Source organism: Mrakia frigida (genome assembly GCF_051309035.1).
Source record: "Mrakia frigida strain ATCC 22029 unplaced genomic scaffold BDY24scaffold_16, whole genome shotgun sequence".
In the NCBI taxonomy this organism is placed as follows: Eukaryota; Fungi; Basidiomycota; class Tremellomycetes; order Cystofilobasidiales; family Mrakiaceae; genus Mrakia; species Mrakia frigida.
In genome coordinates, this window is record NW_027481265.1 from 644,550 (window position 1) to 658,425 (window position 13,876).

General features: G+C 53.0%; 5 protein-coding genes across 5 annotated transcripts; 4 read left to right on the top strand and 1 right to left on the bottom strand.

The window, feature by feature from the left end:
- The first annotated feature begins 73 nt into the window (after positions 1-73).
- BDY24DRAFT_390138 (uncharacterized protein) lies at positions 74-1,934 on the top strand. Its single transcript, XM_076640611.1, has 7 exons — positions 74-377; positions 453-596; positions 659-785; positions 865-956; positions 1,018-1,123; positions 1,210-1,440; positions 1,528-1,934. The coding sequence occupies exons 1-6, from the start codon at positions 334-336 to the stop codon at positions 1,435-1,437; spliced, it is 741 nt and encodes a 246-aa protein (XP_076496588.1). The 5' UTR covers positions 74-333; the 3' UTR covers positions 1,438-1,440; positions 1,528-1,934.
- An 8-nt stretch (positions 1,935-1,942) lies between these two features.
- BTS1 (farnesyltranstransferase) lies at positions 1,943-3,961 on the bottom strand. The gene is made up of 8 exons (XM_076640612.1): positions 3,509-3,961; positions 3,386-3,396; positions 3,122-3,246; positions 2,945-3,046; positions 2,801-2,861; positions 2,652-2,730; positions 2,456-2,558; positions 1,943-2,377 (listed from the first exon to the last, which is right to left on the bottom strand). The coding sequence occupies exons 1-8, from the start codon at positions 3,797-3,799 to the stop codon at positions 2,106-2,108; spliced, it is 1,044 nt and encodes a 347-aa protein (XP_076496589.1). The 5' UTR covers positions 3,800-3,961; the 3' UTR covers positions 1,943-2,105.
- Positions 3,962-4,027: 66 nt separating this feature from the next.
- BDY24DRAFT_390146 (uncharacterized protein) lies at positions 4,028-5,591 on the top strand. The gene is made up of 5 exons (XM_076640613.1): positions 4,028-4,250; positions 4,320-4,526; positions 4,594-5,266; positions 5,351-5,445; positions 5,517-5,591. Exons 1-3 carry the CDS (start codon positions 4,242-4,244, stop codon positions 5,263-5,265), a joined length of 888 nt encoding a protein of 295 aa, XP_076496590.1. The 5' UTR covers positions 4,028-4,241; the 3' UTR covers position 5,266; positions 5,351-5,445; positions 5,517-5,591.
- A 3,212-nt stretch (positions 5,592-8,803) lies between these two features.
- Positions 8,804-10,732, top strand: RPS3 (40S ribosomal protein uS3 RPS3). Its single transcript, XM_076645064.1, has 7 exons — positions 8,804-8,916; positions 9,050-9,107; positions 9,224-9,327; positions 9,478-9,570; positions 9,660-9,878; positions 9,987-10,096; positions 10,191-10,732. Exons 1-7 carry the CDS (start codon positions 8,872-8,874, stop codon positions 10,444-10,446), a joined length of 885 nt encoding a protein of 294 aa, XP_076496591.1. The 5' UTR covers positions 8,804-8,871; the 3' UTR covers positions 10,447-10,732.
- Positions 10,733-10,992: 260 nt separating this feature from the next.
- Positions 10,993-13,667, top strand: ERV46 (retrograde cargo receptor ERV46). The gene is made up of 14 exons (XM_076640614.1): positions 10,993-11,025; positions 11,094-11,142; positions 11,219-11,261; positions 11,371-11,529; positions 11,621-11,650; positions 11,749-11,832; positions 11,914-12,001; positions 12,099-12,180; positions 12,276-12,380; positions 12,482-12,529; positions 12,623-12,810; positions 12,971-13,037; positions 13,202-13,383; positions 13,501-13,667. The coding sequence occupies exons 1-14, from the start codon at positions 11,018-11,020 to the stop codon at positions 13,646-13,648; spliced, it is 1,281 nt and encodes a 426-aa protein (XP_076496592.1). The 5' UTR covers positions 10,993-11,017; the 3' UTR covers positions 13,649-13,667.
- The last annotated feature ends 209 nt before the right edge of the window (positions 13,668-13,876 follow it).

The following is a 13,876-nucleotide window of genomic DNA, read 5'->3' on the forward strand; positions in this document are numbered from 1 at the left end:
CTCTGGGGTCCCGATGGATCGTTCGGAAACGACATCCCTGCTTTGGTCGCCGAGGTTCAACGAGTTTCGACCATCTTCGAGGGTCAAGGCTGCGGGGTGAGCTCGTTTCAATCTCGCTCGACAGGTCGAATGAGCTGACTCTCTTCCATCTTGCCCCCACAGAGATGGTTCGATCCACTCAACACCTGCCGCTACTGCTACGCCGAGGACGAGTGGTACCCGACGAGGAAGGACAAGGAGTACGGTCCTGGGAAACTCGGAGCCTTCTCGACGTACGAGGAGGACGTCTACAAGGTCGTCGACGAGGGAGGAAACACCGTCTCTCGACGAGTGATGTACTGTCCTGATGATGCGAAGCTTCAACAGTTCTGCAAGGAGTGAGTCCTCAGCGTTCTTTCTTTTTTCGCTCGACTGGGTGGCTGACGCTTCGACGCGTCTTCCTCGCTTTTCAGTATGGGCTTCTCATTCGTTGACTTCCTCGCCCTTCAAGCTCGAGTTCAGTACCACCCTCGACAGCTTTTCGGAACCTTCTCACCCTGCTTCAGTTGCTTTTTCCCTGTCCTCGGAAACTCCTCGGTCGTCGGCGATCCCAAATGGTGAGCTCTTCGTTCGTCTCCTTTCTACTCCTCTCTTTGCTGATCAAGTCTCTCTGCCACAGTCTTTACCACTTCATGTGTACGAACTGCAAGGCCTTCCACGACGTTCTTTCGCCGGAGGAGGAAGCCATCAAGAACAGGAATGTTGTCGAGATCACCTCGAACGCTGGAGTTTCTCGACCTGAGTTGGTGCGACCTTTTCGTTCTTCCCCTCCTCGCTCCCTCTTTTGCTTCATCTCACTCTCGGTCTTCTTCTTCTTCTTTTCAGGAGTCTGTTCTCTCCGCTGAACCTGCCAACTTGCAATTCATTCCCTGCGGAGTCAACTCGGAAGTGTGCCAGAAGTTCGCTGAGATCCAGAAGTACGTCTTCGACCGTTCTGCCCTCTTCTCCCCCCGACTGACTGAAGCTTCTTCCCTACAGGAACACCGTCGTCACAACTCGAATCAACGGAGTCCCCAGCTGTTTCCCCTGCTTCGCCTTCGGCAAGGTCGCATCTTCTCCTCCTCCTTCGACGATGCTCGAGAAGGTGAGTGCGCGTCGGTCTTTGTTTTTTCTGCTTCTCTCTCGCAATATCTGGAGCTGACTTGCTTCTACTGCTCCTTTTTTTTCTAGGCTGTGCTCAGGCTCATCGATGATCAGGTCGCTCTCGATGCTGGAGAGGAGGTCGAGTTCCCAGCCCTCTCGGACTTCATCAGCGACGTCTCCCTCTCCGTCGAAGGAAAGTGGTACGATCCTTCCGAGGTCTACCGATACCCCCAAGACTACCTTCAGATGTCTCCAGCTCAGAGGGCGTTGAAGTCGGTTGGGTTCCAAGATCTTCTCAAGAAGTTGAAGGAGTGAGAAGTGAGCAATCTCGTTTCTTCGACGCGACGCGACTTTCCTTTTCTTTTGCTGACTTTGATCTTCTCTTTCTCGCTGCTTATTTTCCAGCTATATCAAGTCATCAACCGTCACACTCCGTTCGGTCTTCACCCGCTCGATCTCACGCTCCTTGTCTCTGCGTTCGTTCTCGGTTCGTTTGTTCTCGTTTCTCTTTTCGTTCTTCGTCGTCGTTTCGTTTCTTCGCTTTTCGTCTCTTTGATATTTCCGCTTACGCCCACTCAACGATCTCTAGCTTTCACTCCTCTTCCTTGTCTTCTTCTTTACTTTCTTAGCTTCCTACCTAGTCTACCATCATCACCCGCGCCCACCTCCTTCCCTCTCCCGCTTCTTCCTCCCCTTCTCTACTTTTATGTACCCTAGCACCCACACTCTTTTACGATCCTCACGCCCTCAATCCTCTATGCCTTTCCCTTTCTTCTCTTTTTGGTTGATCCGATGTGTGTTTCTCTTTTCCCTCCGCCGACGCGTCCTGGCCAACTTCGATTTACCGCCCTCCCCTTCTTGAAACGATATGACGAGGAGCACGCTAAGAAGTATATGTCAGGTCCGTTGGCTAAACCAGTGGTTCTTCACGGAATCATTACAATCGTCAAAGGCCGTTCAAGGTTAATCCTCTTTCGTCTCCTCTACTCTCCCTTCCCCAATCCCTCGTCTCCAGCGTCCTCCGGAACCTCGCCCAACGCCTTCAGCACCTTCTCCAACAACACGTTCTCCCTCGAGTCCCTATCACCTCCAGCCTCTCTCATCAACTCTTCCAGCCTGGTCACCTCCTTCCGAACCTCCTCGCCGAGAGTCTTGAGAACACCTCGAGTGTAGGTGAAGGAATGGGTTTCGTCGCGAAGGTAGGAGACGCAATGGGAGAGGAGGGCGGGCGAAGATGTTTTCTTTTGGAGAGTGTCTGGAGTGAGAAAAGGAAGGAGCGAGAAACGTTAGTGGGGGGCGGGAGAGAGAGGACGACGAGCAAGGGAGGACGAACTGATGACCAGACGTGACGTTGGATTTGCGTGGATCGAGTGAACAACTGGGAAGGAAAACTTTCCCTCTGTGAGATCCTCGGCAAAACCTTTGTTCTTGGAGTACTGTGCGATCGAGAGATACCGCCAGAGGGAGAGGAAAGGACAGTCAGTTTCAGGTCGCGTCGAAGAGGAGAATGGGACGAGGGGAGAACGAACCTGAGAAGACTGCAAGTTCATGTAGTCGTCTCTGATCTGGAACAGGATACTGATGAGGTTGACTAATGGGACGAAGTCACTGAAAATGGAGTAGAAAGACGACGGTGAGCTCAAAAGACGCGCGAGAGAAGAATCGGGACGAGACGAACATGTTCGACGCTGACTTGGCCATCATGAGCTTGATTCCCATCCTAAAAAGACCTCCAGTCTCTAAAATTGACAAGACATAAGACGGAGTGGTCAGAAAGGCTGGCAAGAAGAAGTACTGAGTGGAAAGGAGCGATGCGACTCACTTCCAAGAACCATCCGAACGTACTCCTCTTCCGTCGGGCAAACAAGACTGTCCCTCCAAAAGAGCTCGAGACCTTGACCACGATGTAAAGAAAGCATCTCCTCTACTCAAAGCAAAAAGAAGAAAGTCAGTGGGTCCGAATCGAGCTTGAAAGAACGCGTCCGAGAACGAGACGAACCAGTGACGAGACGATCTAGCTCGGTGTCCTTCGCGACGAGTGCTCCCGCCGGAGAGTTGGACTGAAAGACAGTTGGACGAAGTTTGAATAGCTCTTGGTAGGCTAAGAAATAAACGTAGTTGGCTCTGCAGCAAAGAGGAGGACGAGGGGGGGAAAGTCAGCGCCACTTCTCCTGAGCTCGAACTCCCTGGCTTCGTTTCATCGTCTTCAGAGCTTCCTCTCTTCTATGCTTGAATTGCATAGGCCATTCAGTGGGAGACTCACGTGTTGATCGTCTTGAAAAGATGGGAAACAGGAAGAGAGGCGACACGATCAGCCCGAGAAACCAAGCTCAACATCTCCTCCTCCCTTCCACGTCGCATTCTCTCCCTCGTCCCTTCGACTCACCTGAGGTACACCGAAGATGAGATGTGCTACCGGAGATCCTCTTCTCAGCAGGCTACTGTCCTCGACATCGTCCATCAACAAGCTTCCCGTATGAAGCATCTCGACGACCTTCCGGACAACTTCGAGGTCCTCCTTCGGGACGTCGAGCCAGATGTTGAAAGCATCGATGAGGAGAGATCGGATCTCTTTCCCTTTGTTGGAGAGGAGGTAGGTGAAGGGTTCGAGGAGTATGGATTCTGAGGTTTGGGACCAGGGTGAGGAGATAAGGGAGGAGAGATTGGTGTAATCCATCGAGGGGAGGAGGAAGCTCAGGAGCGGATCCGAGACGTCGAGACGGTGAGTTCTGGATCGATTTTCGAGCTGGTTAATGGCGACGTAGACAGCCTGGAGGGATGAGGCGGAAGAGCGAAGATGGGACGGAAAAAAGAAAGAGTTGGTGAGTGAAGGTTGAGGGGAAGAAGCGACGTCGAAACTGAAATGAGCTCGACCGCTTTCGGCTCCCTCCTTCTTCTCCCCTCCAACCACTTCATCCTTATCTAGGGTAGTGTCGAAATTGACTCTACGACTCTCGTACATCTCTCACGGGTGAGCTCAGGTATATATCTGTGGTCGATGGACTGTAGGGGAGAAACAGGAGGACTGACGAACACCCTCATCCCTCCTCCTCCCGGCTCCTTCCTTCCCTCGAACTCTTCGTCTCAGGCTTTGCTTTCCTCCTACGGTCTCCTCAAACATGCCAAACGTGAGCTCTGGTCTGCCCTTTCCCCTCCGTCCTTTCTCGAGCTCAATAGTTCCCGCCGTTTTCCTTTAGCTCCACTCTGGACGAGCTCCTCGCTCCTTGCCCTGGGATGTCCTTCAGGTCGTCTTCGAGGTCGCCGACGCTCCTTCCCTCGCTCTTCTCGGACGAGTCTCGTATGACTTCTTGGTCGCAACAGCTCCCCACCTCTATCGAGACGTCGTCTTGGAATCCTTCTCCCAAATCTCGAAGATGTTCGGTAAGAGGACGCAAGAGGAGAAGGTGAGCTCGACGTCTTCCCTGCTTCTTCCCTCCTCCCTTCATCTGCTGAACCTCTCTATTTTGACAGTCCGTCTCGTCTCGGATTAACCCCTTCCTCGACCTCAGTAACCTCAGAACCCTCACTCTCGACTTCCTCTCCACTCCTACTCCCCCCTCGGACGTCCTCAATGTCTCCTTCGACCGGATCTCATCCCTCATCCCTCTCGACTCCCTCGTCATCTCGCTTCCTCAGATACATCCAGAGCGCTACCTCCGCCCAGTCCAACTACTTTTTCTACACGCACTCAACCCTCGTCGCTGCGAGTACAGAATGGATTACGAGGTCGGCCGCGACCTCTCGACAGATCGAGGACGCGTCCTTCGTGTTCACGAGGAAGAGGGATCCTCCCTCTATTTTTGGAACCGAATCGAGACTGTAGACCTTATAGGTTGTATCCCGTACACTCCTCTCGACTACTACGGGGAGGAAAACTGCGAGGTGGCCTTCCTCCCGTACTCCGTCTTCCCTCAGGTCCAGTTTCGTTTCCACGTCCTTTCCCTCCTCGACGAGTCATGCTATACGCCGGAGGAGCTCGTTACCAGCCTGCAAGACGGATATTACTGGCATGGATATCACTTCATGGAGGAGGGATCGATGGTTCTGGTAGTTCATTCAGAAGGAGAGAAGGAGGAGGTCGAAGCTGCCGTCGGTCTCACCTCCACTCTCAAGAAGAAGTTCTCCGTGGTCTTGGAAGCGTGAGGTGAGTTGCGATCTATTCAGATCAGTCCGTCTGAAGTCGCCTCTTCATGTATCGCTCTGCTGACTTTTGTTGCTCTTCCTTCAGCTCGATCAGTTCGCCGCCCGACGTCGCTATTCTCTTCGAGGTTTGCGATTCAGGAGACGAGACATTGAGTTATAAAGTCACGATATAGGTCTAAGGTTAGTGATCGATTATCTAGCGCGTATAGGACCGTCCCCAAAGGATCGCTGATCTTCCTCCATCTTTCCAGTTCGTCAAATCCCTCGTCGCGTCGTCGGTCGAAACCTCCTTTCCTGTGGCACTATGTAGTTCTATCTTGCGTGATGGTATCGGATTTGAACGAACGTATAGCCATGCCGGCCTGAGAGTATCTCGAAGTAAGCTAGAGAAACGAGGGTAGCGAAAGATGAAAGAGGAGGGAGTAGAGCCGAGCTCGACCTTGAAGATGCTCGAGTTAGACGACCTTGCTCGGCTAAAAGCGAAGCTGTAAAGAAGCCTTCGCTTCACGGCTTCACCTGGAGAAGAAGTTTTTTTGCCATTTTTTGGGGGGCAGGTCGCACTGAGAGCGCTTCTCATCGCAGCCCATGCGTTTCCCCATTTTCCCCCTTGATTTTGCAAGATCGAAACCATTCCTTTCAAATTACCATCGAGTGCTGGTTTATATACTCTACCATTTAGAGTAGCCTCGCATAAATTGATCCTGGAGTCGAGACGGTGGGCCAGCTGTTGCTCAAAACGCGTCCTCGACCTCCTCTTTCCCTTTTCGATTTCTCCACGGCGTTCTTCTTCCCAAGCCACTTCCAATTCGATCTAACCATTTCGTGAAACGACTCTTCGCCATAGGTGTGTATCAACGAGTTAAAGAAAGCACATCACGCACGAAAAAGGTCGAGCGACTCTGGTGTGAAACGTCCACGGTCCGCGTCTGAGAGGCTTTAACCATCCATTCTGTGAAGAATGAAAGGACCTGACAGACGGCTAAAATTAGGGGTGCCATATATGCGCAGTAGATACTGACTCGTCATGCATATAGAGGTCCAGGAGGGCCTGGGAGGGAGGGAGGAAGGGTAGAACGAAATCAAACGCACCTTTTCGAACCGAGAACGTCCCCTCACGCCTGAACAGACAGTAAACCAACTCAGAAAGTATTCTGAGTTGATCTAGTAACCCGTACGAGACCCCGGAAGTCTTGAAGAGTCGAAACGGGAAAAGGGAAGGGGAGGGAGAAGGTGAGGGAGAGAGGGGAGGAAGAGAGCTTCTTTTTTGAACCAAGTTTTCGAGATTTTGATGCCGAGCTTCCCCCAACCCGTGAACGGGGGACCCCCTTCTCTCTCATAGCCATCTTCACTCTTTGAGCTCTTCTCTACAGCTCTACTAGCGTAGTTCGAGCGAAGCGAGAACTCGAACGCTCGTTCGATCGCGACTTCGACCTTCGCGTTCTCCCTCCCTGCTCCCAATATTCTAGGGTTTACAATTCTAAAAGTTTCCATGTACGTTCGAAGGTGGAAACCATTTTTTCGAGAGGTCTCCGTCGAAAAATACTGTGTTGCGGTGGCGAGGCGTGGACCTCCTTCGTCTTTTTGAACGCGCCCGTCACGTCCTTCGTCGTCTTCGTCCTCGTTTCTCGTCCAGGTCTCAACCGTCTACGTCTTTCAGAGCTGTCTACAGACCCTCTTTCTCGTTTTGAGATATCGTTTGACTGTTCGCTGTAGTAGCCAGAAATGCTCAAAGGAAACGGTCGTTCACAACAAGCCAGGACTCGTCGAACGAGCGGAGGAGGTTCGCAGATGCTTAGACTGAAAATTTTAGAGAAGTTGAGAGCCGAGAACTTTCAGGTCGAAAAGGTTTTCGTTAAGAGGAGTCATGGTATAGGAAACACGGTGAAACGGAAGCTGAGGCGAGGGGGAGTCGAAGTCGTCTAGTCGTCCACTAGATCGAAGGGCAACGATCTTCGCTGCCGAGTCTGAACGATGGGGCAGTCTGTCGCAGGCAAGGGAAGGAGAGAGAGGAGGTCAGTACATAGTTGGCTATAGGAGAAGGAAGGGATGGTGAGGGAGGGGGGGGGGTGAGGGGTGAATCAGAACGTATGTTTGAGCGCATCATCGATGTAGAGGCTTAAACCAGTCATTCTGTGAAGAATGAAAGGACCTGAACATCGACTAGGACAAGAGGTGCCAGAGAGCTGCCCATAAAGGGACTCGTCATGTATGTAGGAGGTGTGGGAGAGCCGTAGGAGGCTCAGGAAGGTCGTAGAGAGGTAGAACGAGCTCAAACGCACCTTTTCGAACCGAGAACGTCCCCTCACGCCTGAACAGACAGTAAACCAACTCAGAAAGTATTCTGAGTTGGTCTAGTAACCCGTACGAGATCCTGGAAGTCTTGAAGAGTCGAAACGGGAAAAGGGAAGGGGAGGGAGAAGGTGAGGGAGAGAGGAGAGGAAGAGAGCTCGCCGGCTTCTTTTTTGAACCAAGTTTTCGAGATTTTGGTGCCGAGCCTCCCCCAACCCGTGAACGGGGGACCCCCTTCTCTCCCTCCCCAAGCCATCTTCACTCTTTGAGCTCTTCTCTACAGCTCTACTAGCGTAGTTGCGAAGCTCGAACTTGTACGAGCAGATACGCTCGTTCGACTTCGACGGATCGAGAAAATCGAAAGCTATCGAGTTCTCAGCATGCTGAGGGAGGGAAAGTTGCGCTGATCGGTGTGCTTGCCTTCTTACTGGCTCAGGACTAACTGAAGGGAAGCTCCTAGCCCTCTCGTTGAAGCCAGAGCGAGTTTGGTTACTACCGCGTTCGACCGAACGCGTCGACTTTGCGTCGAACCCTCTCTTGGTTCTAAGCTCACTTTCGTTTCTTCTTTCCTACGCGATTCGAGATGCATATCTGAGCTGAAGAGGGCTCGAATTGTATCTCAGACCAAGTTGGGATCTTCCGGTATTTCGTTGGAGCCTGCAGAGCGAACGCAAGAGCTCCCTCTCTCGCATAGGCGAAAAGAGATGAGGAGGAGCAGGTCAGGGTAACAGCTTTTCCGACTTCGTTTGTCGAGTTGCGCTTGTGAATGCAAACTCTGATGGGTGGGCTACATATCCAGGTTTCAAGAATGAAGTTGAAAGAGACTTAATCTTTGATCTTGATGCGAGAACGAGCTTTGAACGCAGGAGGAGAGGAGAAAGGGAGGTCGACGCGAGGAGGGTTCAGTTCAGATCACTTTGACGGGCCACAGTGTACGCAAAAAACTTCAAACTTCGTTTCCAATCACCCAAAGACCCTCCAAACCTATACTGCTCGTTAGAATTGATTCCGTGAAGCGGAAGTCGACCTGAAGCCGAACAGAAGAGGAAAAGGCGAGCTCGAGCTCGCGTGAGCTCTGTCTCCTCCCTCAGGCCTCCCGCCGAGCAGATTTTCTTCCAAATTCGGTTCAGCCTATGTTTCTCAGTCTCCTTCAAACTTTCCTCGAAGAAGAGAAACAGTTTCTCGAGATCTCTTAAGAAGAATAGCCCTTTCTGAGGCTTCAGTTTTTCTCTTTTTGAAATTGGGCGAGGGAAAGGGCAGAACCGTTCGCTGGACCTCTCTCTTTCTCTTCTTCCTTCCTAACCTCACGACTTCAAAATGGTTTCCGCTCCTCCCCCTCGACACCAGGCCAACGCCTCGCAGGTTCGTTCCAACCTTCATACCTCCAACAAACTCGCACCTCGAACGGTCCACCAGAGGAGGAGAAAACCACCCCAAATCCATCGTTCGCTGACCTCGTTTTTTCCTCCTCCTCCTTCCCTTCCCCTTTCCTCTCGTTCTACTCTCGTCTCTCCTGGAATTCTCTCAGGTCTCCAAGAAGAGAAAGTTCGTCGGTGAGTAGACTCTTCCATCTATACTAGAACGAGGAATAGAGCTTTTTTGTGGGAGGAAGGAAGGGAAGAAAACGAAGAGCTGACCTTCTCTTCTCCTTCCCTTTTTTCTCTTCCAGCCGACGGAGTTTTCCAGGCTGAGATCAACGAGTTCTTCACTCGAGAGCTCGCTGAGGAGGGTTACTCCGGATGTGAGGTCAGGGTCACCCACGCCAGGACTGAGGTACGTTTTACCCACTCTCTCGTAGGATTCGCTGCTGGGGCGGAAGGGAAGGAGAAGAGAGAAGAGGGAGGGAGCTCGTGTGTGCTGCTGCTACCACAGAAGAGGGACGAAATGCTGACGTTTTTTTTTTCACTCTACTACCACTACCAGATCATCATCCGAGCCACCCACACCCAGGAGGTTCTCGGAGAGAAGGGACGACGAATCAGGGAGTTGACTTCCCTCGTCCAGAAGAGGTTCAAGGTTCGTTCCTTCTCCTCCCCTCCCCTTCCTTGTCTTCCCCTCGCTCGAAGCTCACCTTCCTTTTTTTGCTCTCTCTTCTTCTCCTACAGTTCCCCGAGAACTCCCTCGAGCTCTACGCCGAGAAGGTCCAGAACCGAGGACTTTCCGCCGTCGCTCAGGCCGAGTCCCTTCGATACAAGCTCCTCGGTGGACTTGCCGTCCGACGAGCCTGCTACGGAGTCCTTCGATTCATCATGGAGTCCGGAGCTAAGGGATGCGAGGTCGTCGTCTCCGGTAAGCTGCGAGCTGCCAGGGCCAAGGCCATGAAGGTACGTCTCGTCTTCAGTCTCTTTGTGACGGAAGGAAGGAGAGGAGAGCGAGCTCGTTCGAGAGGGCCAGACGCGTTTTGCTGACCTTGGTTTCTCTTCCTTCTTCAGTTCACCGACGGTTTCATGATCCACTCCGGACAGCCCGCTAAGGACTTCGTGGACCAGGCCGTTCGACACGTTCTCCTCCGACAGGGTGTCCTTGGTATCAAGGTCAAGATGTGAGTCTCCCTCTCCTCCTTCCTCTCTCCCTCCCTCCTCCCCCTCTTACTCACCTCTGCTCCCCCCCTCTCTCTCTCTTTCCCTCCCTCTCAGCATGAAGTCTTGGGACCCCGAAGGAAAGCTCGGACCCCGACACCCCCTCCCCGACTCCGTCGTTCTCCTCGAGCCCAAGGAGGAGGCTCCCGTCAACATCACCTCCGAGTCTCGAGGCGTCGCCGTCCCTGCCCCTGCTGCTGAGGCTGCTGCCGCTCCCGTTGAGGAGTACGAGGCCCCCGCCGCCGCTGCTGAGGAGCCCGTCGCTGCCGCTGAGCCTACTCCTCAGGAGACTGAGGCTACCGGTGGATGGTAGTTTAGTTTGCGGTTTTTCTCTTTCGATGACTCCGTTTTAGGTTTTGAGTTGATGAGGTCAGGTGCTTAGTACGAGTGGGTGGTTCGAGAGAGAGATGAGAGGCAAGGATGAGCTTGAGAAGAAGGGAGGGGAGAAAGAAGAAGACGAGCTCGACGTCGTTCGTTCTCCCTTCTGCTCATCGGCTTGACCTTGTTCAGATCCTTTCGACGTCGTCGAGCCTATCTACCATGGCTTCACTCGACACTCATACATACAACGCCCCGTCGCAGCGACTTTCGTTCTGCACGAAAGAAGGAGGGGAAACGTCGATCCGAATCTAGCTCGACGCGTCCCTCTTCTCGCTCCTTTCCTCAATCTTTTGCGCTCCCTCACTTTCAAAGACGTCGGCTTCGCAGAGTCTCATGCACTCTTCCTTTCCTTCCACACCAAAGACCAAGCATCCTCCCCCAAAAAAAGGAAAAGAAAGCCCTCCTGAAATCAGCTTCCGCGGTTGACCTCGAGCTTGCCAGCGAGCTTCCTCCCTTCTCCTCCCCTCCCCTCCCAACCCTCTCCCCCTCTCCAAATCAGAACCATGGGACGGTGAGTCACCTTCCTCCTCATCTGTTCGACCTTCTTGAACTGATCTAGATATCTTTGGGTGCGAGCAGAAACACGGGTCTCTTTGGAGCTGTTTCCTCCATCGATGCGTTCGGGAAGGTGCGTCTCGTCTCGTCTCTCTCCCTCTTCCTGTCCTCGCTGACTTGAACCTCCTTCCGGGATGGAATTGGAACAGACGATGGAAGATGTCAAGATCAAAACTCGTACAGGAGCACTCTGTTCGTTCTTTTCTTTTCCGTTCCTACGAGCTCGGTGGTTCGATCTCCTCCTCCCTTCCCTACTCGAGCTCACCCTCTCGTTTCGTTTTCGATCTTGGTTTGTGAACAGTAACGATGCTCTCGCTCTCGCTCATCTTCTCCTTCACCTTCATGGAGTTCGTTGACTACCGTCGGATCCGACTCGAGCCCAGTCTGGTGGTGGATAAGAGTCGAGGAGAGAGGTTGAGCGTAGAGATGAACATCACCTTCGCGAGGGTGCCGTGCTATCGTGAGTTCTGCTCCTCTTGTGCTGTACGCTCTCGAAAGGAAAAAGGAGAGCAGAGCTGATTTTGGATGATTCGGGGTTTGACGTCGAGCAGTGCTGAGTATAGATCTGATGGACATCTCTGGTGAGCTTCTCCCTCCTCCTTCTCCTTCGTCTTCTTCGTTTCGATTGTTCGAGAGCGCTGATATCGATTCCGATCTGGGTCTGATTGATTTTTCACAGGCGAGCACCAGAACGATCTCACTCACAACATCGAGAAGATCAGGTTGGACGAGCAAGGGAGGGTCAAGGATCTCCATTCTACCAGTGAGTTCAGCTTCAGCTTCCAAAGGAGAGCTCGACTCTCGAGGAGGGCTAACCCTTTCGTTTCGTTTTGGCTCGTACAAGACCTCCAAGGAGACCTGGAACGAGTCGCTGCCGTTCGAGGGAAGGATTACTGTGGATCGTGTTACGGAGGGGTGCCTCCTTCGAGTGGGTGAGTCAAGCTCAGAGAAGGGAAAGGGAAGGGCGAGGTGAAGGGAGGGAGAGCTGAGCTGACCGAACGCTTCCCTCCCTTCTCGGTTTGATTACAGATGCTGCAACAACTGTGACGAGGTTCGAGAGTCGTATGTTCGGAAGGGATGGTCGTTCACTAGTCCTGATGGGATCGAGCAGGTACGTCCGAACTTTCTACGAGGGAAGAAAGGGAGGAGGGAGGAAGGAGGTGAGCTCGAGCTCGAGCTGACTTTGTTTTTTTTTGCGTTCAACAGTGCGTCGAGGAACACTGGAGCGAAAAGATTGCTGCTCAGAACATGGAGGGATGCAGGGTTACGGGTGCGATTCACGTCAACAAGGTTCCGGGAGCGTTTCATTTCGTGAGTCTGACTCGTCTCTCCTTCTTCCTCTTGACTCGACTCGTTCGTTCCCCTACTCGACGAACTGTATCTGACTTCTTTCTCTCCTTGCTCGTAAACAGTCTCCAGGAAGATCCTTCCAGCAGAACGCTGTTCACGTCCACGATCTCGTGCGTCTCGTCCCCCTCTTTCCTTCTCGTCGCGTCCCGCCTCCTTCGTCCCGCTCACCTTCCCCTCCCTGCTTCGCTCTTTCGTCTCGTCAGGTCCCCTACCTCAAGTCCGGAGGTCACCATGACTTCGGTCACGAGATCCATCGGTTCTCGTTCGGTCCTGAAGGGCAGGGAGTCTCGACCATCACCAAGAAGATGATCGAGGTCAAGAAGAAGCTGGGTATCTTTGATCCTCTGCAGGGGGTGAAGGCGCATACCGAGGAGAGCCAGTATATGTTCCAGTGAGTATATTCTAGCTGCTTTGAGATGGGGAGGCGTTGAGGACGGAGAGGGACGGACGATGATGGGAGGTTGAACGGACGCGTTCGACTGGAGAGAGAGGTCGAGTCGAGCTCAGCTGATCCGTTTTGGATCGTTGCTGTCGTTTCTTCGCCTTCTCAGATACTTCGTCAAGGTTGTCGCTACTCAGTACCATGCTCTTACCGGCGAGATCACTCCTTCGCATCAGGTTCGTCTCCCTTTCTCCCTCGTCTCCTCTTCCCTTCCTCTCACATCGCCTCCCTTCCCTGACTGACCAACCTTCCTTTCCTCTCTTCCTCTTCTTCTCTCCCTCTCTTGCCCTCTCCCCATCCAACTCTGTTCGCTTCGTCCGTCGCTCTCGCTCTCCAACAGTACTCCGTAACCTCCTATGAACGCGACCTCACCTCGCACGACCAAGGCAAGAAGGACGCTCAAGGCCACACCGCCTCCCACGGCTCAGCAGGAATCCCAGGAGTCTTCTTCAACTACGAGATCTCCCCTATGCTCGTCATCCACACCGAGGAGAGGCAGTCGTTCGCTCACTTCTTGACTTCGTTGAGTCCTCTCTCTCTCTCTCCCCTTCTTTCCCTCTCTCCCTTCACTTTTCCTTCCTCGATTTGAACTGACGCTCGTGCTCATTCTCCTGGCGGTTTTTCTGTTTGCTCGTGTAGGACGATGGCCATCGTAGGAGGAGTCCTGACCGTCTTCCAGATCATCGACAGCGCCATCTTCTCGGGGAGGAGGGTCCTGACGGGGAAGAAAGGGGACTCGTCCAGTGGGGATGGAGGGTACGGGGGATTGAATGGGAAGCTGCTTTGATGGGGGGGGGGGAAGGTTTATCTTTGAGAGCGTAGGGGGGTTGGGGGGTTCAAGTGGGAGCTATTTCAAGTTACTTTTCTTTCTCGCTTTCGCTTGTTGACGGGGTTTGGGAGAGAGGATAGCTGGAAGAGACAAGTAAGAAGGGGAGGGAAAGCCCGAAGAGCTTGTGTTTTCAGCTGAGGAGACAGAGGACATACGAGCGGTTCGAGAAGCAGCGGGAGGGAAGAG